This window comes from Solanum pennellii, chromosome 4 (assembly GCF_001406875.1).
Source record: "Solanum pennellii chromosome 4, SPENNV200".
Classification (NCBI taxonomy): domain Eukaryota; kingdom Viridiplantae; phylum Streptophyta; class Magnoliopsida; order Solanales; family Solanaceae; genus Solanum; species Solanum pennellii.
In genome coordinates, this window is record NC_028640.1 from 73093200 (window position 1) to 73119167 (window position 25968).

A 25968-nucleotide genomic window follows, 5' to 3' on the forward strand; every position below is an offset into this window, starting at 1 on the left:
AATTTCTGATTTTCTGTTGTAATCATGAATCTCTTCTACTAGGTCTAATGCTGAATTCAATTTCTGGATCTCTATTCTTTTTGTTGCTTACATTGATCTTGGTGTTGTTTCTGGATTAATGGTTTTTCTTAATGAAATGCAAATAGTTATGCTCTCCAGTTGAATATGTAGTTGCTATATCCATATCAATATTTGGTACACTCTACTCAGTCAGTTTATGTTTTTCTGTGACTTGTTCATAATCACAATTTCCCCACATGGCCAAGCAAGCATATACTAAAAGAAGATATTTATCATTATAAAAGAAGTTCAGGCATGACTTAGCTCCCATGCTCAAAGTCCCATTAACTGGTTAAAGCTTCCACCAAGGACTACTTTATACCAACTACAGGTAGGTCTCTTCTCCCAATTCCTGCTGTATTTTGCCAGGCAACTCTAGATCTATCACCACGTGATTAAAATCAGGCCTGTAACTTCCATTCCTTACATGTAATGCATTTGGCTTTTCATCATCTTCTCAAGGTGTTCCTGGCCTGGGCTCCATGTGTCCTTAGGCAAAGTATCCATGTCTATGTAACATTTTCTGGTTTTGGCATCAGCAATCAAAATCTTCTGATTGCACCAGAGCATTGACATTACCCATTACCTGTTAAGACTTGAGAGAACAATAACGATTAAAGTTAATATTGACAACCAGCAGCCGCAGCAACTGTTACTTCTCTTTGAAGGCCAGCTATCTGTTCAGTTCTCTGCTCCACAGAAACTGCTTGGGAAGCACGTGTTTGGGAATCCACCCCAACTCGCGTAACATCAGGTCGATAAACTTTCATCTCACCGTTACTGAACGCAGGGAAACTTCCTCTATGAGGAAATCCCCCAGTTTTTGAACTGCATAGGACACAACTGCATCAACCATCCTGATGATATTGGGGCTATGTTTTCACTGTAACAAGGGATAAATTGCTATACTTGACAATATGATACACAAGGAGTAGTATTATAGCTCTATTGCGCGTCACATTTTACATACAAATTTAAACCTTGAAACAGAGTTGGAAATTTCCAACTGGCTATCAAAGTCAATACTGTCAACTATCAAGTCATTCTTTTCATACTCAATTCTCAGCAGCATTTTTAGAAAGATAGTCTAAAGACTCGCTATGTAATTCATTGTCTGGTGCGTGGACATCAGTACCAAGAGCTAGTTCATGAGGGAAGGATCCTACAAGGAGACCACTCATACCTTTTTCATCCGATGTAGAGTTTAATAAGTTTGTTCTAAAGAAGATGCAGTATATTGAACCAAAGATTGCTCCAAATTTTCCTGGCAAACAATAAAGCATGTCACGGATTAAATCGATACATTAGCATTAGCTAGCATACATAGAAATAGAGTAAAATTTAGGTAGACATACAATTGATCAGTCTTTTTTTCATCAACTAATAAATTCTTGTCCATGAACCAATACATCAGCACTAGCATATCCAAGACGGAGAAGAAAAAACATAAAAAAACAGCAGATATTTGCACGACTCTTCGGGTTCCACCTCTTGTCATAGCCCAGACGCCAGCATTATCCCTGCAAAATTTCTATGTCAACCACATTTAATTAATGATATGTCACATGAAAATCAAGCACGAGTATAAAAGGTCCACCCCCTTTCTGTAGGAAAGTAGCCCACCTAGTACCACAATAGCAAGTGGTAGTCCTCTGCACTTGTCCACCATTTTCTTAGCTAGCCTTTCCATTGATGGAGAGAACAACTCAGCACCAACAATCTTACTCTCTGGACGTAGTTTCTTGCATAAAAGGTCCCAACTTTCTTCATTATTTAGAAAACGAAGTTTATGGGAGAAACCTTTGTCATCGACTCTTTCTGCCACGTCCTCCTTTCCAGTTGTAAGGATAACTCTACTGCCATTGTTGTTATCTGGTAAGGCTCTTTTCAGGCTCTTCCAAGCTACTCGATGCCATACATCATCAACCACCATAAGCTACTTGCGCTCTTTCAATAGATCACAGAGGTAAGTTTCTTCACTGTGACCTTTGATAGATTTTATGATACTCCGGAGGAGATCTGGAGTACTATACTGTTGAGGGACACATATCCAAGCACGAGTGTGAAAGCTTAGACTTGGCGAGTTATATAGGTTTCTTGCAAGCCCACCCATACCATAAATTGAAAGGACATTTCGGCGAGACTCCTCTTTGAGAAGTTCATCAAGTAGTCTTTGAAAGACCTCTTGAAATCCAACAAAGAGTTGATCTTCATCAGCATAGGACACTGCTCTCCTCAATGTTCTTATTAACATGGAAGATGGATCATTTGGTCTATTACTTGGCCCTTCTCCGGCATTATTATTGATGTGAGCAATACCATAGGTATCTCCATTTTCGAGAGATATCCATGACTCTTACCTTGAGGGACTGGATGTCCTTTCCAATGTTGTGGAATTTTTCCTCCTTCTGACATATGCAAGCATAGTTTTTCACTCTAATAAGGATAAATTGATATACTTGACAATATGATTACACACAAGGAGTAGTATAATAGTTCAATGGCGCGTCACAGTTTAAATTAAATTTCGTTAATTCTATATTTTAAATAAAAAACTTAGATATTCAAAAATTATATGAAAAGTACTACAAATTTATTGTAATTCTTTGCGTGTCAATTTGATGAAAAAATACATCATAAAATGTTATAATTTGACTCTAAACTATGATAATTAAAAGTTAAAGGGTCATGTTTATGTATTATGCATAAATTTGTGCTATGTCGTTTATGGCATTAGACATATTTTTTGTTGTAAATACAATAGATCATCTTTGACATGGATGGACAAGAAGGGCGGCCTCCACCTCCAGTTATAAGTTTATGAGTTCGAGTCAACGAGGAGTAAAAAAAGTGGAAGCTCTGAAGAAGGGTTAGGGGAAAAGATCTCGAACAAATTGCAGATACTCCCAGGCATTCAATAATAGCAAGATTTCTAGGATGTCAACAGAATGACATATGAAGGAAACAAGCCCCTTATAAAACAGTGATGACATTTCTTTTTTTGACTAATAAGGTGGAAAGAACCTATTTAGTTGGCATGGTAATTTATAAAACTCATCACTTCTAACGTCTTTAGTATATACCACAAACTTATCCCACCAATGCAAGCCACTGTCTTTTCGAGCTTCATTGTTACTAAGTGGAAGAGTCCTATCCAAAAATACAGCAACTGCAGCAGCTATCGTGGCGTGTGACATGAAGATGACAGACATTGTGTCATTGAACTGCAGTTCAGAAAGAGCAACATTAGTACGAGTTCAGTTTGTAACGATAATTCTGAAAATAATAGAGTTTAGTGGATGAAAATTTGTGATTACCCATCTTGACTTTGTATGAAGAGGACCAGATACAGAATACATGTGATGCTCTCTGAAGTATTGTGGTAAGGAAAATCCCAGAAAAAGAGAAAATCCCCATATGAAGTTTGTTCTAAAGCTGTTTAAGTTACAGAATTGGAGAAATCCAAGACCAGCTGATGCTGCAATTCAACCAACGGATCAAATGTCAACAACAACGACAACATACCCTACGTAATCTCACTAGTGAGGTCTTGTCTCGGGACAATAGACCAAATGCCGTTTGGGAAAAAAAAAGTTGCATTAACAAAATGGTAAAAATGATTCTTACACATGTATCCGAAGAAGATACAATACATTGCAGCCATGATTGATGCAGGTATTGAAGCAAAGAGTGCTCCAAATTTTCCTAGCAAACAACAAAGCACGTCACAAATCAAATCGATAAATCACATCAGCTAGCATACAGAGGAAAAGCGTCTAGTTTTGGTAGAAACAAAATTAGTCAGTCCTTCTCCGTCGAATCAATATATAATACATTAGGATTAGCAAACCTAAGATGGAGAAGAAAATCATAAAACCAGCAGATATTTGCACGACTCTTCGGCTTCCAACTCTCGTCATTGCCAATAGACCAGCGTTTTCCCTGTGAATCATAGATAATTGATGGTTCATAGCCTAAGTCATAGTATGAGGGAATTCAGAATAAAAAGTTAGAGATTGTTACGCTGTAGCAGCGCAACCAGTGACACCACCAAAAACGGCATTTAGCATAGTCCCGATCCCCTGCGACGAATTAAAACTCACGAGGTAAATTAAACTTGATACAATGAGAATAGAAGAGAATATTTGATCTCACCAGCCAGCCAACACCCCGGCTAATGACAGAAGGTGGCACTGGTGTAGCGCTTCCATATCTCGCTGATGCATGAAATACACCAGTTGACTACACAACATAAGTTCTCAAAGTGAATTCAAGAGTAATATTCAGTATACAAATGAAAGATTAGTGCACCAAAACAGTTCAGAAGTTATTTTTAGCGGCCAATTTCTTTTTCACAGCATTAACTATGAAGACTGTGTAATAACTTATATATCAACAGTAAACAGATAATTAGAGGTTCAGAGAACAGACCTCCACAGAAGCAACAAAAGAAGCGATCATCATAGTAAAAGCATCTCCAAATTTGAAAGTTGGAACCCCCCATAGGAATAGATATGGCAGGTCGATCCTGCATAAAGTAACGCAAGTTGCAGCATAAGACAGACACTCCAGAGAGACATGATAAAGAGATAGGAATTGCCACTTGGTGATGTGCACATAAAGAGAAATCTCACCAAGGAGATCCAGCAATGAGTCCAGAGCTATCAACGCGACAATTTGCTTCATTTTCATTCTTGTATGCACCACTCCAGGTCAAGATTGCTGCATAAAACCATATAATTGCTATGGAGAAGAGCATTGCAAACCGGTCACATATGGGCCTCTTTAATTTGAGATATGTTGGTAGATACTGCAAGAACATTGTTACATTCAGGGAATCAAGTGTGAGTAGGAATAGAATAAACGATACGAAATACTGTTGCTGCGACATGTCAAATGAGAAATCTACAAGTTAGGAGAAAGTTAAGCACAATGCACAAAAAAGTATAGTGTGACGGGAAAGGCAATACAGAATAATATCCTCTTCAACAACCTCATGAATTAGTAACAAGGTACAACCCAAACTACTTGCCTGTGTGATGACAACCATGAAAATTAACTGTGGTATCCCAATTTCAATACATTCTGCAATCTACAAAACAAACGTTACAAAAGATAATCAGTGAGCATATCTTCAGCGATCTGATAGTGACCTCAACTTGATTGTGACTGAGGCGTGGTTGTTATTATTGTTTTAAGCAATCTGAGATTCTCATCTTTACACAGCATATTTTAAATCGAAAATCATATTTATGAGAAAATCTAGGATTAGAGTTCTCACCAATGGAAAGCCAAGATGGTAGAGCCCTAGTCCGGTAAAGGTAACAAGTGATGCCACAGATAGAGGGCTAAGTAACCTAAATTATAGAATCAGATCAACAAATACAAAATCATGCAGCAAACAAAGTAGACGACGTAAAGTTGATGTCACATGCTCAAGAGTCAAAGACTGGAAAAAAGAAGAACATATTAGCACACACCTTACAACATTTCTCCACAGGCCAAGGAAGCCCAGTAGAATTTGGAAACTAGAAGTAACAATAAGAGCCCCCTGTATGCTCCTCATTGTATTCATAAACCTCTGAGGATATCAATCATGAAAAATTGCAACAAATATTAAACTCAGAACTCATAATTTCAGAAGTGCAATGATTCAGTGATAGAAATGACGGAGCCAGAATTTTCACCAAGGGGTTAAAGGGAATTCGGATGAACCCCTTTAGCTCCGACACTTTTAAACAACAAAAACTTAAAACATTGAATCCATCAAGTTTAAATCTTGGATACACCCCTAGCCTCGGAAAAAAATAGAGAATAATGTTACATTACCAGCTCAGGACTCTGAAGAACTGACAACTTATTAGCCTGGATAATTGAGACAATTGGTATCAAGTATGCATATGAACCTCCCATTACCAATGGCAATCTGGTCCCAAATAAGGATTGGAGTAATGTATTCACACCTGAAGTAAAAAGCAATGTCTGTACTATTTTTGCCTTCTCATCCTACAATGCAGAAAATCAGTTAAATCAATAAAAGGGTAGTAATATACAGGATCAATTATCTAGTGGCAAAAAAAATATATAAATGTTTGACTATAAAAGAAAGGAAATCTTAGTTCACCTTGTTGGCGATGTTTCGATTTCTTTTCCCCTATCTTCGATGTAATTTAAATAATAATAATAATACAAAGCTGATATAGAATAGAAAGAAATTCTTACATTGCCACCACCCATTTGAGGAACTATAATACTTGGAAATAAGACAATATTACCAAGACTCAATATGTAATGTTGAAACCCCAATAACAATGCTTCCCCTGCATTATCATATTATTTAATCATAATCCCTTATTAACAATAATTAAAAAAGGAAACTATATTACTGATTAAACATAAAAAAAAAAACGTCGATGTATATAACTTAAAATCTTATAGTTTCTAAATTTGCACGTACCCCAAGGTGGTGGGCTATTAACACAATATTGTACATTCTTAAGTTGTTCCATAACTGGATGAGGATGTAATTCTTCAGCCTTTTTAGCTCCATTGTTACCACTAGACATGATTGAAACTTAAAGAGTTTAGAGAAAGTTGAAAAAATTGACGCTATTTCATGCAATTGACATATGACTTTTTTCTTTGTTACAAAAGAATAAATGTTACAAATAATAATATTGCTATAATTAAACATACTGATATGAAACTAATTGAGTATTTTTTGCCGTTACAAATATTTTTGGTCTTAGTTTTAAAGAGTGAAAGATATGAATTTAATATATGAAAAAAAAAAAGGCCTTTGATTTAGTATCTTGTGTTGTAACTCTTACTAAAGACTAATTTTAATGTTAAAATCCTCAAAATTCTCTAGAAAGGTTAAATGGGATTATTTCATCCTTAATATATATGGAAGCCAGGATCCTTATTCAATGCATTAAATATGCTTTGTGATAATAAATTTATACTGGACATAAAGTTTAAGAAAAAAATAAATAAATTATGATCTTAAATTAAAAGACTTAAAATATACTAAATATTCTTAAATTATATGGTCTTTAAGAAAAGTAGGAAGTTGAGAGCTACTAAAAGAAAATGAATTACGTTTTTAAAACTGAAGAAAAAAAATTAGCACAAACAAATTAAAATTAATAGAATATTCGTAGTTAATAACAAACAAAGAGAACTCATTTTAGGTTGAAGTAAAAGTCCCGTTAGTTTAACTTAGTGAAAGCATTGCCGTATATATCATACTAATCATAAGAGTGTTTGAGAAAAATGTTTTTCTAAGAAAATAGGTGAATTTCTTTAAGTATATTTTTTATTCCATGTAATAAAAAATTTTATTTTAAAAATATTTTTATATAATATAGACAAGTATTATGTGAAGATGGTATGAGCACGCGTGATAAGGACGGAGGTTATTGGGTAGAGTGAAGATGAGGTGTGTTAAAAGTAAAGAGGGCATAATTAATATGAAATATAGCTTACTTAAATTTGTATGTTTCTATTTTTTTTAGAAATTTATTTATAAAAAGATATTAAAAAATTGTGATCAATCAATAATATGTGAAAACCCGAACTCTTTCTAAAAATATTTTTAACGTAATAGGTCATTTTATTTTTACTAACAGGTTATTTATAACATTGAAAATTCTTATTTTCAAGAAATTTATCTATAAATATTTTAAGTCACTTGATAATATATTTTTTAATTATAAATGATATACCCGTATAATAAAAATGGACGTGCTTCAAAGAAAGTTCTCAATCGAACTCGATATAATCTAAAGTTATCTCCGAATCAAGGTTTACAACAAAGAATTATTTTTAAGTATTTTCATTGTTAATCGATAAATTATGAATTTCAAGTCACAGGATAAAGTGAAAATATTTATTAATTCTTTAAAAATAAAATACATTTTATTTTTTATTTTGATTCTACTATGAATATGTCGTATTATAACGTAAGATAAGGCGGCAGAAATTGGATCTATTAAAGTCAAATCAATGAACCAACACCGAATGAGAAAGTATTAAGTTCAAATAAAAAATATATTTTCTTTTCTCGTTACTAATTTGAATAAGAATTTAAATTACCTAATAATTTATCTAAGAATATTAATTATTATAATAATTTTATTTCAAATCAAAATGTAAAAAGAAGAACAATTAATATATATAAATGAAGTGTATTACATGACTGTAATTCAAAACGTATTACACCAAAATTGTAAAACGATAACACCAAAATAAAAATCACGAAGGCATGCTTTACAAGTAATCAAGTGAATATTATTAATTTATTTGACTTTTTTACCACACATAAAATTAAAGTATACGTAATATTTTTTTTAAGTATTACGGTAATATTAAGTCAGGTAACATATTGAGATTTAGGAAAAAAATTAAAAATATATATATTTTAACAAAGTAAAAAAAAAGATTAGAAGAACCAGGGGCTGCTTTTCATCTGATATAACTTAATAACCACAATTCCTAACTCTTATTTTCTCGATAATATTAACATGTTAACGAACACCTTTTTATTTATAATTCTTTAGTACTTTTAACATATTATTCTATCTTTTAATGACACTTCCTTTTAAAATAATAACATGACAATTGACATGTGTTAATGATGCTTTACTTATAAATACATAATTTCTTTACATATATATTGATTGGTTATTTTTTATGTGAGTTTCAATTCAGTCTGTCATATCAAGTAAAGTGTACAAATATAAATCGTTTATCATCTTAAAAATGAATATATGATTATGAAGATTTATTTCGTGCTTTCTTAGCTTTCTCAAGAAGATTCTAACCTACTAAATAATTCTCCAAAAAAAATTCAAATACTTTTCATGCAGTTTAGAAACAACTTTGGGAAATAGTTTACACACAACTCATAAGTTGCTTTGCAAGCAACCTTCTAAAGTAACTCAAATAACCTACAAACATCTTCTTCTTTCTTTTAATTCATAAAAATAGAGAGCTTAATCTATTTCTTTTAATAGTAATTAATTGATTAATTGTATATATACATACCAATCTCTTTACTGATATGATACTAATTGAGTGTTTTACCGTTAGAAATATATTTGGCCTTAGTTTTAAAGAGTAAAGATATGAATTTAATACTCATCCTCCTCATGTATGAAAAAAATCCTGTGCTTTAGTATCTTGTGTTGTAACTCTTACTAAAGACTAATTTTGATGTTAAAATCCTCAAAATTCAATGGAAAGGTTAAATGGAATTTATTTCAGGGTCCAGGATCCTTATTAAATGCATTAACCCCTGGGATTATAAATTTATACTCGATACAAAAAAAACTTTTAAATATTATAATTCTAAATTAAAATACGTAAATATATTTATACTCTTTAATTTTATGATTTTAAAGAGAATCGGACGTTAAGAGCAGCTAAAGGAAAATGAAATATATTTTTCAACTTAAGAAAAAAATAAGACAAACAAACTGAAATTAACGGATACTCGTAATTAATAACAAGAAAGAGAATTCATATTGGGTCGAAGTAGAAGTCCCGCTAGTTTACCTTAGTGAAAATATTTCTGTATATATCATCCCAATAGGTGAATTTTTTTAATATATTTATTATTTCATGTAATAAAAAATATTATTTTAAAAATATTTCTATATAATATAGACCAGTATAACGTTAAGTTGGTGGGCATGGGGTGGCAGGGAACGAGGTTACTGGGGTGAAGATGAGGTGTGTTGAAAGTAAGAATGACATAATTAATTCGAAATATAATTTACTTAAATTTGTATTTTTCTTTTTTTGTAGAAATTTACTTATAAAAAGATATTAAAAAATTGTGATCGATCAATAATCTTTGAAAACGAACTCTTTCGAAAAATATTTTTAACGTAATAGGTTATTTTATCTTTATTAGCAGGTTATTTATAACACTAAAATTCTTATTTTCAAGAAATTTATCTATAAATATTTTAAGTCACTTAATAAGATATTTTTTAATTACAAATATTGTACGTATATAATAAAAGTGGACGTGCTTCAAAAAGAGTTCCAAATCAAACTTGATAAATTTAGTCTAAAGTTATCTCCAAATCAAGGTTTACAACAAAGAATATTTTTTTAAGCATATTCATTGTTAATCGATAGATTATGAATTTCAAGTCAGAGGATAAAGTGAAAATATTTAATAATTTTTTCAATTGTTTTTCATTTTAATTCTATTATGAATATGTCGTATTATGACGTAGAATAAGACGGCATACATTGAATTTATTAAAGTTTTTTCAATGAACCAACACCGAGTGAGAAAGTATTATTTTCAAAATAAAGAATGTATTTTCTTTTCTCGTTACTAATTTGAATAAGAATTTAAATTATACTAATAGTCATCTAAGATCTTAATTATTATAATAATATTATTTCAAATCAAAATTAAAATGTGAAAAAAGAACGATCATATAAATGAAATGCATTACAAATAAGAGAAATTTGTTTTGATGATAAACACTTTTTACTTTTAATTTTAGTAGTATAGCTCAAATAATAAAAAATTAAAAAGATGAGAGTTCTGCAATTTAAGAATCAGAAAATAAATGTATTACATGACCATAATTCAAAATGTATTAGATCAAAATTATAAAACGACAGCATCAAAAGGAATATCATGAAGAACGCTTTACAAGTAATCAAGTGAATATTATTATAAAGAAAAACTTAGCTTTTTTCCATGAGGTGCCACATGAGATAAGTGTAACATCCTGAGATAATCTTCTCCAATCACAATAAATTTTTCTTCGGCTATGAGAAAAAAATTTCGAATGAAAGACATTAATTTTAATTTATTTGACTTTTTTACCACGCATAAAATTAAAATTTACGTAATATTTTTTTAAATATTATGAAAATAATAAGGCACGTAACATATTGAGATTGAGGGGAAAAAAATAAAAATATAGTAACTTTTAAACAAGGTAAAAAGATTATGAAGAACCCATAGAAAAAGATAGAAGTCAGAACTAGGAGCTGTTTTTCATCTGATATAATTTAATGACCACAATTTCTAACTCTTGTTTTCTCGATTACATTAACATGTTAAGCACACTTTTTTGTTTATAATTTTTTAGTCTTTAACCTTAACATATTACTCTATCTTTTAATGACTCTTTTAAAATAATAACATGACAATTGACATGTGTAATGATGCTTTACTTATAAATACATAATTTCTTTACATATATTTTTTAATCATTAGTTATTTTTTATGTGAGTATTAATTTAATTCAGCCTGTCATATCAAGTAAAGTGTATAAATATAAATTGTTAATCATCTTAAAATGAATATATGAATATGAAAATTTATTTCGTACTTTTCTAACATTTTTAAGAAGATTCTAATTTGCTTAGCAACTTTCTGAAAAAAATTCAAATACTTTTCATGCAGTTTACAAACAACTCTGGGAAATAGTTTACACACAACTCATAAGTTGCTTTGCAAGCAACCTTTTAAAGTAACTCAAATAACCTACAAACATCTTCTTTCTTTTAATTCATAAAAATAGAGAGTTCAATCTATTTCTTTTAAATAGTAATTAATTAATTAATTGTATATATACGTACCAATCTCTTTACTTTTTTTACCTTATTTACTTTTCTTTTTTTACCTCTCCTTCAGGAGCTCTCACATTGATTCTTTTGTATGAGTAAAACTCACATGATGGTTACTATCCAAACAATTTCATATTAATACCTTATTTACTTACTAACAAATAATATGTAATCGAAAACTAAAACTAATTAAAAGTCTTGCTAAGGTAAAAGATTTTCAGTACATTGAATCTCTTTTTATTTTTTTTTCAAGAGGCAGAGAGGGAACCAAAAAGAACAAAATTCTGATAGGTGTAGGCATGCATGAGATCCACGTCAACACGCGTTGTTCCACAAAAGGCCCTTTCTCTTCGGTGCAATGAGATGAGCGCCCACCGCCTGATTGGTAAGCAGCCCACTGCCTCACCCCAACTTATTAACTCCAAAAAACTAAACTTATTCTTTTTTCACATCCGTTATGTTTTTTCTTTTTTTAATTACTAGTACATAAATTCATCCTTAAAATATGATAAAAAAAAGCAAAATGGGTAATTAGTAATGATTTTGAAGAGGTGTATTTTCTTCCGTGATACTACTTTTTTTCATTCATAACCGAAGGGAGAGGACAGCTAGGAGTAAGGCTTAGGGTGTGATAAGTGTAAAGCATGCATGCAAAGTTCAAAACTCTCTTGTAATCCCACATGTCCTTTTTCGTTTTAAAGTAACTCAAACACGTACCCACCGTATGTTTCCAAGTGTCATTTCAACCTTTTCTCTTCCTTCATGTTTTGCCCTTTTCTCATTGGCTTATATCACCCTTCTTATACCTCTACCTCTAGCCCCACTAATTTTCCCTCAACTCTCCTCTCTGTTTCTCTGAATTTGGTTCTTTTTTTTTTTTTGGTTGTTGTTGTTAAGAGGAAAAGGGTTCTTTTTTTATTTTAAAAAAAAATGATGCAGACTTTGAATCCTTACCCTTCAACCTCAAAAACAGCTGAGATCATGGCTAGATATAGGCCAATAGCACCAAAACCTGAGGCTCCAACTAGTCCTGTTTCTGAGGATAATCCAACTGGATTGCCCCCAAATATTCAAAAGTCTCCTTTCTTGAGGAATGTATGGCCTCAATTGCAAGCAAGGCCAACAAGGACAAGGAAGAGAGGAAGGACTGCACTTGGTCCACCTTCTATGAAAAGAGCCAGAGGTAATTACTTTCCTGCTGGCCAATTTCCTAATTATCATCAGGTGGTGGCAGCTTCTCCTTCTTATAGACCAAATGTGGTTCCCCAGTTCACTTTAATCCCAAATCTTCTCCCTCTTAAATGTGGTTTGGGTACTTCTGTTACAACTCCATCAAATTCCATAACACTCCCTCTTATGGCTTGTACTACCACTACTCTTCCTATGCTAGTGGAGAAAAACTCTGGAGAGGAAATTAGAGGGATCGATTTGAATTTGGCAGCTGATGGCCCTGAGGAATTAGATTTCATGCCCCAATTGCAAGGTCCTAAGACCCCTGGCCCGGTTGTTATAACCCCGCAGCCAGTGCGCCCAGTTGGGTCAAGTATTTCCATTGGTTGTATCAATGAGGAGGAGGCTCCAGATGGTGGTGCAACAAACAAGAAATTTATAAAGAAACCAGAGGAGGTGGAGGAAGAAGTTGAAGCAGAGGCTTTGCCAGCTGTCGTTTCGGACTCGAATAACAAAGTAAGGCTCACAAATGCAGCATACAAAGAGATGGTAGGTCAACCTGAGTGTTGCTGGCTGGACTACATGGTTGGGAATGCATGCAAGAGAATTGGTGGGGAAGTGATACTTGAGTTCTTGGATTCATCTTGCAGTGTGCCAATGTCATCTGATGGATTCAATTGCTGGGTGAAGATAGAATGGGGAGCTGCACAAGGGAAAAGGAATTCAGTCAAAGCTTTCTGCAATGCTGTGAAGTTAGCTTGCCAATCCAAAGATTATGTCTTTGAGTGGAGGTTCCATACCACAGATGATAATACTCCTGAATCAGCTGCTTCCAATATTTGAACAGTTTCTTTTGTCAATTGTATATACAGTTCAACTAGTTTAAATGTTGTAAAATGCCGGTTAAAAACTTATGCAATATAGTAGCAGCCTATAGAAAGTAGGAAAATTAGGGTAGTTCAATTATGTTCAATAGTTATTTCCAGCTTAAGAGTACAAAAGTTTATGTCTCAATTATCAAGTGTAAGCGTCCAGTTTCTTTCCTTTTTTTCTCCGTCTGTACATATTTTACTAGTTCAGCACATCAATAAACACAACTGACAACAGAATAAAGTTTTGAATGCCTAGTTAATGTAATATGCTTCTCTTATTGGAGAATGATTATATGATGGCAACGAATATTATTGGCTGAATACATGTTAGAATTCCAATGATAAAAGTATCTCCATCTGGCAGAAGTTTCTAGCATCTCTTGAAGGCAACGGTGGCACGAAATATCTATTTTAGTCTCCCAAAATATCTCCCTTGCACTTTGGTAGGACACGTCCATTTGAACTTGAATTTGATTTTTCAAGTTGTCTGGATATGATTTTGGCTCTAGCCAGAAATAGAATTGATGTCCCTCACTTTGGTGGGACCCCTTCCATTTGAAACTGTCTGCATATGATTTGTCTCTAGCCAGAAATAGAGTTGTCTATGATCAAGACATAAATTCACCGTATCCAATAAATGGTCAACTAGCTAGATGCAAGCGATAACTATAAAACTCCACTTCAATAACAAATATTGGTTGAAGGGAGTCTCGATTCATACCATTAAAGAACATATATATGGTTTGATGGGAGACTTGGATTTGTACCGTCAATAGTGGTGTATGAAACTTCTTGACATACAAATCAAGAGAAAAGTGACAGATCTTACTTCTATTTAACCTAAAATCAAATAAAGATGAAATAAGACAATAGGTAATTAACTTCCTATAGTAAGTTTAGTTTGTTATTTTAGAAAATGAAGTGAGTGACCTGAGATGACATGTTAAAATGTAATGACAATGTATCTTATTTAACAGTGTTTATAGGTTAATCCATCTTTAAAAACTCAAAAAATCCTACAATTGACAAGAGACTTGGAGACTCTGGAGGTGGTGTCACGAACAAGTTGAGGACTGCATTACATGGAGTGGACAGCATAATGGGAATATCTTTGTAAACTCATGCTGCAGGCTTTTGTGTGTGATGGTGAGTCTAACTCAGCAAATAAATCAGTCCAACGGAAGCCCCCTCGTCCAGCCTTTGGCCCCTTTAGAGATAGGGGAAAATGCCCTTTCTCCCCTATCAGCGGGGCGACAAGACGGGGATAGACTTCTCCAATTGGCCATGAAAACAACTCTGGAAGTCTAAAGCGCCGTAACAGAGTTGATTGTTTTATGTGATAGTTGGCCCATTACGCATGTCTCAAACACGGAACCTACAGAAAAGAGGTCGTAATACCCAGGTGGACTGCAGCAGTCCTTTTTTTTGGCAATGCCCAGTAGTTGGCAGATTTGGGATCTCTTTTTTAAGCTCTCCAAGCAACTATTGTTATGCCTCCTACGCTTAGGGAGCTACTAACCAGTTCGAATTCTGGGGGTATTAGCAAACCTCTTGAGAAGATTTGGTATACCATCCAGGCCGCTTATGGTGGAGCTTGTGGAAGGAAAAGATATCAAACGTTTTGAAGGATAGTCAGTTAGTAGAGTCGAGTAAAGTTATTTATCTAATTTTTGGAGTTAGTGCCTCATCGTCACTCAACTTAATGAAATTGCCTAATAAAATCATTTATCTACTTTTTGTTCCATTTAAGTCGCTCGAATTCATATAAATATCTTACAAATTAACAATTGTTAGCGAACTACTTAGAAGTGAGTTGAAATGGTTTTGAATATAAACCACTCACCATCCATACCATGTATCTTAGAAGCTTGAGTGACCATTAGATAACTCACTGTTGATGATCCAGAAGTGCTCATCCATTCATTTTAGAAGCTTGAATGATAGAAGGGATTCTATGGTGATGCGTGCCTGCATATAAGGTGAATGTTAAACAAAGCTCCGTACATTAGACTGAAAACACGACCAACAAAATTGGCCTTGCTACATAGTCGAGCTAGTGTAGATGTAGTGACAGTGCCTGCTTATAATGAAATGTTAAACGAAGCTCTGTATATCAGACTCCAAACAAGACCAACAAGATTGACCTAGGAACATAGTCAAGCTAGTGTATCATGTAGTAACAATTAGAAAGAAATCAATTTGACATTCAAGTTCTAATGAATCAAACTCTTTGAAATTTTCAGCATTGAAGTTATTAGTCATTCCCAGAAGATAAGTCCGTGCCTGCTCTATTTCATTTTCTTCTCTAGAAATCTGATCAACTTGTTATCTTTCATCACGGTTTTCTCTTTCACTAATTTAACTAATAAATACCTCAAGAACTCTTGAAGGAACTCATAAGAGAGGTACTATCCATATTCTGGGACTCTTTCTACATCACAATCTTGTAAGCATGCAATGCAAGTTCAAAACCTTTTCTAATCCCACATGTCTGTTACAGGGAAATAACAACAGATTGTCTAAAAGCACAACAAGGTCTCTGATGCAATATATTTATGGAAACAAGAAAATTGGACAGTGCTGCGTTCAAAAGGACTTACAGTCATACAGTGTACTCCAACCATGTTTCTCAGCATGTCTTTGTTGCATCTACAATATCAAACGATAACCCTGCCTCACCAATGGATAATAAAGGGTCTCCTGTGGATGTCCATCCAATCAATGGATTTTCCCACCTAAAAGATGTGATCAAACAGATACTTTGGCTACAGTTCTGTTAATTAAAAATAGTATCATAAACAAAATATCTACATTGGCAAAACAGAGGCAGTTTTTGAAATTGCTCTGTTTTAGAGACCTGTGATGCTGGGCATGCTGAAAAATGCTTATGAGCTATACAAACCTTAGGGAAAAAGACCTCGCATAGAGAAATACAAGTTCCAAGGATTTGTTGCATTGATAATAACTAAATATCCAAAGTGTTCTCAGAGAATAAAATATAAATGTTTTATCATGAAAAGGTAAAGAGTGGTGGGTACTTCTGCGTAGACTAGAAAATTGTTTTCCACTTTCCAACCTTTCCATAGCCTTGTTGAGTTGCAATTCTTGCAGGTGTATAACCAATGACCTGAAGAAGCAATGTTCAAATCTCCCCAGAAAAAGTTAATCTATCGACAGATCCATAAACTGACCAGAAAAAGTACGCATATTTGTCAATGAACTTTAAAGGTATGACCTATATAAGGCTTCAGATGAAGAAAAAAAAGGCTAAATAACTAATATAACCAAATGCCTAAGCTTCAACTGGAAGAATAAGAAAGTAATTTCCAGTAAGCTGTTGAATGGTATGCTCGATTCCTCAGTATCTATATCTGCTTCTTTGGTCGAGAAAGGGAAGGGGCAAGTGAAGGTGACGAGGACATCATCGAGGGAAATTCAAATTGGGGAAAGATACATGTGTACAGACCAAATACCCTTTATCCCCACAAGAGAACACGTGCACACATCTCAGCAAATTTGTGCAATTTGAGTTGGAGCAAAGCTCAGTCGTATGACAAGATAAAGGACATCTAGGAATAGATAATAAAGTAAACACTAGAGTTGGTTAATTTGTTATAGACTAGGCAGTAGAATTAAGGAGCTCGTTAGCTCATCCTCTGAATTTATTCACAAAAAGTTGCTTTTATGGCTGAACCATCTACATACGCACAAGTTGCTATGCACCCTGGGTGGCAGCAGGCTATGGCATGTGAACTTGAAGCCTTGGAGGCTTAACAAGACTTGGAAGTAGTTCAACTACCTCAAGGGAAAAAAGTACTCCCCTTGTAAGTGGGTGTTCAAAATAAAACAAAGGTATGATGAGAGTCTTGAATGATTAAAGGCAAGACTTGTTGTTATGGGTGATACCCAAAGAGAACGTGTGGATTTCAATGAAAGCTTCTCCCCAATTGTGAAGATGACCACCATAAGATGCATTTTATCTATAGCAGTCAAAAGAGGTTGGCCTTTATCAAGATTGGGTGTTAATAATGTATTTTTACGTGGTTAATTACAAGAAGAGGCTGTTAGAATAGAAATATGAGGTTTCCCCCGGAATGTCTTCTCGTAGTACTAATCATGTTTGAAAGCTTGGGAAGTCTCTCTATGATTCAAAACATGATTCACGCCAGTGGTATTCTAAGCTTACTTCTGCTCTCAATTTCAAGGGATTTATTTCCTCTTTAAATGATTAGTCCTTATCTTTTTGAAAGGATCGTGATTCAATTTCTTAAGCTGTTGTTTATGTGGATGACATTAGGCAACAACTCAGCTGAACTCACTCAACTCATAAAATTCCTTGATACTGAATTAAATCAAAGATCTTGGAGACTTACATTATTTTTTTGGGACTTGAGATTTTAAAGGAGCCTGATGGTCTCATTATTACTCGACAGAAGTACACTTTGGAGCTTCTTTCTGAATATGATTGCTCTCATCTGCCACTTGTTTCTTCACCTCTTGATCCTACAACAAAATTACAAGCTCATTATGGAGATAATTTGATAGATCCTACTTGTTATAGAAGACTTATTGGCAAATTGATTTACCACACTCATAGTCAACCAAATATTTGATATGCGGTGCAACATCTCTCAGTATATACAGGATCCCTGGACATCTCATTTTTCAGCTGCACTGCGAGTTCTTCAATACCTCAGTAACAATCCCAGTCAAGGTCTGTTTCTGACTAGTGATCTTTCTGTCAAATTGGGGCGTCGATCAGACAGTTGATTTTTTATCACACTTGGAGGCTCACCTGTTTCTAGGAACCAAAAAGAACAGGTCTCCATTTCCTTATCCTCTGCGGGAGCTGAGTATCGCTCCATGAGAAGAGTCGTGGCTGATATAACATGGCTCAATTGTCTTCTTGCTGATATGGGGATCTCCGCCAGAGCTCCCGATTCTGGTTTACTCCAATAGCCACTTCGTACACAAAACAATTCCTCGCACACCTGATTTCTCTGTCTTATGTTCCGGCTTCTTCTCAGGTCGCTGATCCCTTCCCCAAAGCCCTATCTGGGCCATCTCACCACAACGTTCTAGGAAAGTTGGGGATCTCTCCTAGCCTGTCCAACTTGAGGGGGGTGAGTGGGTGAGGATGAGAATGGTATGCTCTATTCCTCGTGTCTGCTTCTTTAGTCAAGAAAGGACAGGGGAAAGTGAAAACAACGACAACAAACCCATCGATGGAAATTCAAAGGGAAAAATACATGTGTTAAAAGACCAAATACCCTTTATTCCCACAGGCCACAAGTGACCACGTATACTCCATCACAATAAATTTAAGTAATTTGTGCTGGAGCAAATCTCAGCCGTATGATGTGAATAAAGAATAACTAGGAATAGATAGTAAGCAGTAATGATTTGCAGTGTTCCCATAGTTAACACTCAAAATTAGAAAACGTACAAAAACCACTGACAACTAAGCATCCAAATCTCTCCCTATTTCGTAAGAAAAAAAGAAGGAAGAACTAAGACGAACAGGAAATACTTGAATTTCTTCTCAAATATGTTTCTGGAGATCTTCTTGACAAGAACTATATAAAGTAATGGAGTTAATTGCTTTGACAAGAGCTATAAAAAGTTTCAAATGGACTAAGTTGATATAAATATATGCAAAAATTCAATATCGACACCTATTTAATTTCAAGTTAACAACATTCCCTTTATTGGCTCACAGAACAAAAAGTTAAATTCATGTACACCAATAGTACTCAAAACTTGTTCTTACACGCTGTACGTGCACCTTAAGAGAGACATGCAATGTGAGTCAAACAAATTGAGATGGAAATATTTTTCATCAGTAATTTGAGATGGAAATATTATGAGTTAGCAGGACGAAAAAGTGTGCTAAGTAACTTCCTAATGTCTTCATCCATTACTCTTAGGGTATGCGATTCAACATTCTAAATACCTTAAAAAATTTCATATCTTCTCATTAACTTCTGTGAATTAGTAGTGAATAAAGAAAGCTCAGATAACTACATTACTAGTCTATGAAGTTCTCTACTTGATGGCAGGGGTATAACTTGAGGCAAATAAACTGTATATACAACTCCCGTTAAGTCTTTAGTGTTCACCATTAATTGCGACACAAATTGGAGAAAATTGACAAGTAGAGCATAATGTACCTATGATTATTCCTTAATAAATGAAATATGAAAACTATGAGCAGGTTTATGTTAGTAACTACTCACAGTATAATATTCTTCCTATCTCAAAAAGAATAAACAAGATTTAAAAGTAGGAGAACCAAACTATGTACTACTAATTATTATTTTTATAACTGTGGTGCCCGAGCCAGCTTCCGACTATTTCCACGGTATACCTACCATCTCCCACCAGCAGCATGAAGTCTCAGTTTAAATTCTAGCAAATTCCTTAATTTTTTGTTTACAGTCCTACATCAATTATTTATTTTTTTAAAGAGTATCATGAGTGGTTAATTTGATTAGATATTAGCTCAGATTCTGCTCATGAAAGCAAAATTCACAACTTTTCTTCACAATGAAACATAAAATACGCAGTGTGTAAGTTTAATTTAGAATCAACATCATAAAACGACCCAAGTATTTCCAAATATTAAACTTGAAATTCGAACAGCAGACTATTGTAGAGAAATTTAGCACGAATAAAAAAGCAACAATGACGATTACCAGTAGGATAAGGTTGATGAAGTACGTACTCTGCGACGACGAAGTTCCTGGCGAATTCTAGACTCTGCCTATTTGATCGGGTTTGATTTCGACGAAGAAGAAAACCTCGTCAAAGAAACCTGTGAAGATCGGATAGACTGTGAACGTACGCCGGAGAAATCTCGCCATTGCAGAACGAAATCGTGTGAAATTACGCTATGAATGAGCGGGAAACAGTAGAAATGGACAAATTAGTTTCTGGCAAGTGCTACTGGTTTGTTGGCTTAAGAAGGTTCCTCCTCCTGCTTTTGGGCTTCATTTGGGCCATTCTCTATTTTGGGCCAAACTAATATTTCAGGGTCAAAATTTAAGGAAAGGATCAAAATAGTTCTTCTTTGAGTTAAGACTCAAAGTGATTCTTGAGTTTTCACATACAGTAGTAATAGTCTCTCATATTTGTAATATTGGTGCACTTTTGGTTTTCATTCAAAATTTTATATATCTTTTGTATTGATTTTATCCACAACCTACGTATGGGATGAGCAATCGTCATTTTATATATTTAGTAGAAATAACAACTTCATATGAAAGTATGTGAGAAGAAAAATACTTTGTTTTGTTTAGTAGAAATCATATTGCAGGTAAAGTCAAGAGGTTCATTACGATAATTTCATGTGCAATAGCATAATTTTTTCTTTTCATGCAAAATCATATGTTAAGATGTTCTTAGTTTAGCTGCAATGATATTTCTAGTGAACGAAACAAGCTATTTTTCTTATGACCTTCTCTCAGATATAGTTATTATTTCTACTAAATATATAAAAAGATGATCGGACGTTTCTTATATAAACTTCTGGGCAAAATTGAAGTTAAAAAATAGGCAAAAATTTAGGGAAGGACCAAAAGTGCACCAATATTACAAAAATGAGGGACTATTAGTGCTTCATGTGAAAAATCAAGGATCACTTTGAGCCTTAACCAAAAAATAAGGAACTATTTTGAGTCTTTTCTCTCAAAATTCATAAATTATCGCTTTTCAAAATCGGAGTTGCGGGAGGTTTCTTAATGTGGCAACGATTATTATTTTTTAAAGATAAGATCGAAAAGAGTCACACTAATTGGTGTTTAATATATACCTTCATTTAAAAAGATTTATGCAATAATAATTTTGGTGTTACATCTCTGCCAAAATTTAATCTTGAGAGTTTTAATGTCCTCAATGTAATCGGTTAAAATTTATGCGCAAGTTATTCCAAAATTATGTAGTTTATACTAAATTAAATGGTAGTGATTAGTAGCAAACCCGTCCATTAGAAGTCATTGTTGATCCACCCAAATTTGTAGATAAAAGAAATTAAATTAGATAATTTTTTCCCAGTTATTTAATTGTTATCTCTACTAGTAAAGAAAAGGTAAGAGACGCTTGAAGAAACTATTGAAACACACGAACTGATTTTGGTCACCATTTTTTATTCTAAAATAAGTGTCGTTTTAGAAATTCAAGATAACCAACAATTAACTTCCAACTACATTCTTCGATTAGTAAAAAATTATTTCTTCTTATTCTTTTAATGAGCTTGAAATGAATTAAAATGACACTTATTTTGAAACGGACAGAGTAAAAAAGAAAAATGAAAAGGTTAAAATCATCAAAGGTTCATTTTCGACAAGCAAAACCGTATAATATGATCAGACGGCAAAATCAATAAGAAATGTCAATTATGTCGCTTTTTTTATTATGTATTTGCCATTTGTTCGTTCGTTCTCATCGAAACTTAGTCCTTGGTAATATCTCTCCTGTCTTCTTCCTCTTTTTGCCACCATTTTGATACCCTCGGGCTCGTTTGGTAGTTGGATTAGTTACGAGAGAATTTATGTACATATCTGTATTAGTTATTCCACTTTCTTTTCTGCATAAATTAGTTATGCGGATTTTCTAAGTCATCAACCAAAGGTATCGTAAATTTTATACATGAATATAACTTATTTCTTATCTACTTATCAAATATCGTATAAGTTATATGAAAATTGATATAAGAATAACTTATTTCTTATCCAGCTACGAACGACCCTCAATGTTTTATATGAAACATTAATTACACCCCCACAAATCAAGAATTATCATCAATCACTGAAAAAAAAATGTCAATGGAGGAGCTTAAACAAGATGATCAAATCATTTTCAAGCTTAAACAAACTTGTTCTGATCTCAACAACCTTCTTCAACTCTCATTCAATGTCGAAACGAGTTTATCTGAAATAGAAGAGAGATTTGTTGTAATGCAAGAAAATCTGACCATTGCTTCAAGAAGAATAGCTCCACTACAATCACTTTCCATTGCTAATAAGGCACTCGATACGAAGATCAACAGAGCAATTTCTCCAGCTCTTTCACTTCTTGAAAGTTTCAAACTTTCTGAATCACTCCAGCGTAAGCTTCTTGAACTTTCTTCCAAATTAGCTAAGGAGAAATCGTTTAACAAGAGGGTGGAGAAGTTGATCAAGTATGTTGACACGGTGGATGATTTGAATGAGGCGATTAATTCAATTAGTAAAGAGTGTGAACCAGCTATACAGAAGTTGCAAGAAGTTGTGGAGTTTTTAAGCAGGACTAAAGCAACTGATCAATTCAGGACGCGTCGATTGAAAGAGACTTTGATTACACTTAAAGCTCTTTGTGAAACTGAAGTTGATGCTATGCGATTTGATGGACTGCTTGATGATGCTTTGTTGAATTTGCAAGATGAATATGAGAGTTTGTTGAATAAAATGAGGCATAGGAATTTTAACGATGCAAAAAGTGATCGCGATGATGATGATGATGATCACGATGATGTTGTTGCTACAGCAGATATGGTGTCTACAGATTTGGGAAGTGAATTAGAAATTGAAGTGCTTACAAGAATCTCTGAGACATTGGCTGCAAATGACTGTCTTGATATATGTATTGATATCTTTGTGAAGGTAACAACTTTCTCCTTTATTTTTTACAAGTATATGAATCCATGACTGTAGACGTTTATATGTTGTTAGGATCAAACATTTATCATCATGCCAAAAGTTGTAACTGATAGCAAGAACCGTGTTCAATCATGAACCTAGGCCAACCCAGCCCCTCGAGGAACTTTCCATAGGCAAGATGTTAGTGTTATCCAACATATTAAATTATGTGATCTTCTCATTTAAAAGCTAAAAGTTTAATCTGTTAGTGAGAAAACATGTTTATTTATGTTTAAACATTAATTAGACGCGATTAAGCTTCATTTATGTTGATTAATTATGGTGATTCCGAAATCTGCCACTGGGACGGAGGGAGTATTATTTCATTCCAACAGTTTTAGAGTTTGCTCAATGGTTTAAGATTTAATGTATATGTCTACTAAGAATGATTATGGTATTCTGCTTCATCCCACAGGTAAGATATAAAAGAGCAGCCAAAGCATTGATGAGACTGAACCCGGAGTACCTAAAAACATACAGTCTGGAAGAAATTGATGAGATGGAATGGGCGAGCCTAGAGACAGCGATATCCCTTTGGATCCAACACTTTGAACTTTCTATCAAGAATGTATTTGTATCGGAAAAGAAACTCTGCTGCCAAGTTTTAGGCACAATAATGGATGGAGTAATATGGCCTGAGTGTTTCGTCAAGATAGCAGACAAGATAATGGCTGTCTTCTTTAGATTCGGGGAAGGGGTTGCACGAAGTAAGAAAGAACCTCAAAAGCTGTTTAAACTGTTAGACATGTTCGAATCACTGGAAAAGTTAAAGCCCGAGTTCTCAGAGATTTTTGCTGGTGAAGCTGGTGCTGATATCTGTTTGCGATTTAGAGAACTGGAGAAACTCCTTGTACATTCCTCTACCAAAGTCTTCTTTGAGCTTGGCCTTCAAATTGAGGCTAATCAGGATGTTCTTCCACCTCAAGATGGTTCGGTTCCAAAACTTGTTCGTTATGCTATTAACTATCTCAAATACCTTCTAACAGATGCATATAGCGCGACAATGATCAGTGTCCTCAGGACTGAACAAACATGGAAAGCTGGAGTACTTTCAACACCCGAAACAGATGAAAACTTGCTCAAAGACGCCATGTTCAACATTATGGATGCCATACGGAGGAATGTTGAATCTAAGAAATTGAGGTATAAAGACAAAGTATTGCCTCACGTATTTGTCATGAACACTTATTGGTACATTTATATGAGGACTAGAAGTACAGAACTCGGAAAACTCATGGGAGATCAGTATATGAAGAAGACATACAAAATTGTGGCTGAAGAATCAGCTTATTCGTATCAAAAACAAGCATGGGGTCCTCTAGTAAAGATGTTGGACAAAGAAGAACTTAAAAGAGTTGACAAAGACGGACTTACAGCTATGATACGAGGGAAAATGGATGCGTTCACTAAAGGATTTGACGACATTACTCAAAGACATAAAAGCTTTTATCATATCCCTGATGCAGACTTGAGAGAGCAAATGAGAGAAGCTACAATGAAGCTTGTTATCCCTGCATATACCGATTTCTTGAACAATTTCGCGTCTTCTTTACGTGTCAAGTCCTATCCTTCACCAGAATACGTAGAAGATACATTGAATCAGATGTTTGAAGTTACTGATCATCATAAGAGCTCTGGAAAATCATCTTTGAGGCCGCGACAAATGAGAGATCCTTTGGATGGTCGTAAATCATTATCAGGCGAACAATCACGCAGGAGCAAAGACTTCAGGAGGTCCAAAACAAGTGCCATTGATACCTGAGTAAGATTTTTTCAAGTAATGTGACTTGAAAGACAACCATTTATTTGAAAAAATGTGATGGAAATATTTTTCTTGGTAACATTTGTGTTAAGCTTAGCACCACAAAAAAGAGGCACAAACAAAAAGTTTGTAATATGATAGATGTAACAAAGTATGAGAAGTTAAATAAATATTTCAAAGTTAAAAAGAAGAGCAAAGTCATTTATTTAACCGACCTGTCAAAATAATTACATTTTCAATCCAAACATACCCTATTTGTTATAAGAAATAGGGATAAGGGGTCTGAAAAATATCCAAACGTTGGTCGAATTTGCTGTTGTGATACTAAACTTTAATGAGGATTTATTACCTCATGAATTATTTAATAGTGTATTTTTTACCTCCTGAACTATTTAATAGTGTATTTTAAAGGTATATATGTGATCACGTGGACACATTACTATTTCTAATTTTACATTATTTTTGGAAAAATGACAGAAATTTCACCTTTAAGTTCTCCTATTACTATTATTCCCTATTAGTTTGATAAATTCCTCATTTCGCACATAAGATTAATGTATCAACGCATCAAACTAATGTATCTCGCGCATTGAATTAATGTATCTCGCGCATCAGATTAGTGTATCATGTATAAAATGTACATCAGATTAGTGTATCATGTATAAAATATAATGTATCTTACTTAACGATTAATGTATCTCGCGCATCAGATTAATGTATCAGTGCTTATATTATTGTATCAGTTTAAGGGATTTCTGTAATTATAAATTTATAAAGGACAATGGTAATTTTACCTTAAAAGTGTGTGATTTCTGTCATTTAC

General features: G+C 33.9%; 3 protein-coding genes and 1 long non-coding RNA gene across 11 annotated transcripts; 2 read left to right on the forward strand and 2 right to left on the reverse strand.

The window, feature by feature from the left end:
• Positions 1-2954: 2954 nt before the first annotated feature.
• Positions 2955-6626, reverse strand: LOC107017039 (putative nucleobase-ascorbate transporter 10). The gene is made up of 14 exons (XM_027916010.1): positions 6518-6626; positions 6283-6380; positions 5890-6066; positions 5541-5641; positions 5342-5417; positions 5093-5152; positions 4695-4870; positions 4492-4588; positions 4216-4302; positions 4084-4142; positions 3911-4002; positions 3688-3765; positions 3378-3538; positions 2955-3284 (listed from the first exon to the last, which is right to left on the reverse strand). The coding sequence occupies exons 1-14, from the start codon at positions 6624-6626 to the stop codon at positions 3066-3068; spliced, it is 1590 nt and encodes a 529-aa protein (XP_027771811.1). The 3' UTR covers positions 2955-3065.
• Positions 6627-11728: 5102 nt separating this feature from the next.
• On the forward strand, positions 11729-13858 carry LOC107016219. The gene has a single exon (XM_015216713.2). The coding sequence runs from the start codon at positions 12598-12600 to the stop codon at positions 13678-13680; it is 1083 nt and encodes a 360-aa protein (XP_015072199.1). The 5' UTR covers positions 11729-12597; the 3' UTR covers positions 13681-13858.
• Positions 13859-13946: 88 nt separating this feature from the next.
• LOC107016220 lies at positions 13947-20625 on the reverse strand. 8 transcript variants are annotated; one of them, XR_003577742.1, is made up of 6 exons: positions 20434-20625; positions 18296-18881; positions 18083-18212; positions 16310-16444; positions 15553-15677; positions 13947-14549 (listed from the first exon to the last, which is right to left on the reverse strand). It is a non-coding gene; the product is annotated as an uncharacterized LOC107016220 (long non-coding RNA). The 8 variants fall into 8 exon arrangements; XR_003577746.1 differs by lacking the exon at positions 13947-14549 and having other exon boundaries at positions 15418-15677; positions 18296-18431; positions 18505-18881; XR_003577743.1 differs by lacking the exon at positions 13947-14549 and adding an exon at positions 16748-16836 and having other exon boundaries at positions 15418-15677.
• A 1893-nt stretch (positions 20626-22518) lies between these two features.
• On the forward strand, positions 22519-25330 carry LOC107017040 (exocyst complex component EXO70A1-like). Its single transcript, XM_015217323.2, has 2 exons — positions 22519-23347; positions 23799-25330. Exons 1-2 carry the CDS (start codon positions 22526-22528, stop codon positions 25143-25145), a joined length of 2169 nt encoding a protein of 722 aa, XP_015072809.1. The 5' UTR covers positions 22519-22525; the 3' UTR covers positions 25146-25330.
• Positions 25331-25968: the final 638 nt, after the last annotated feature.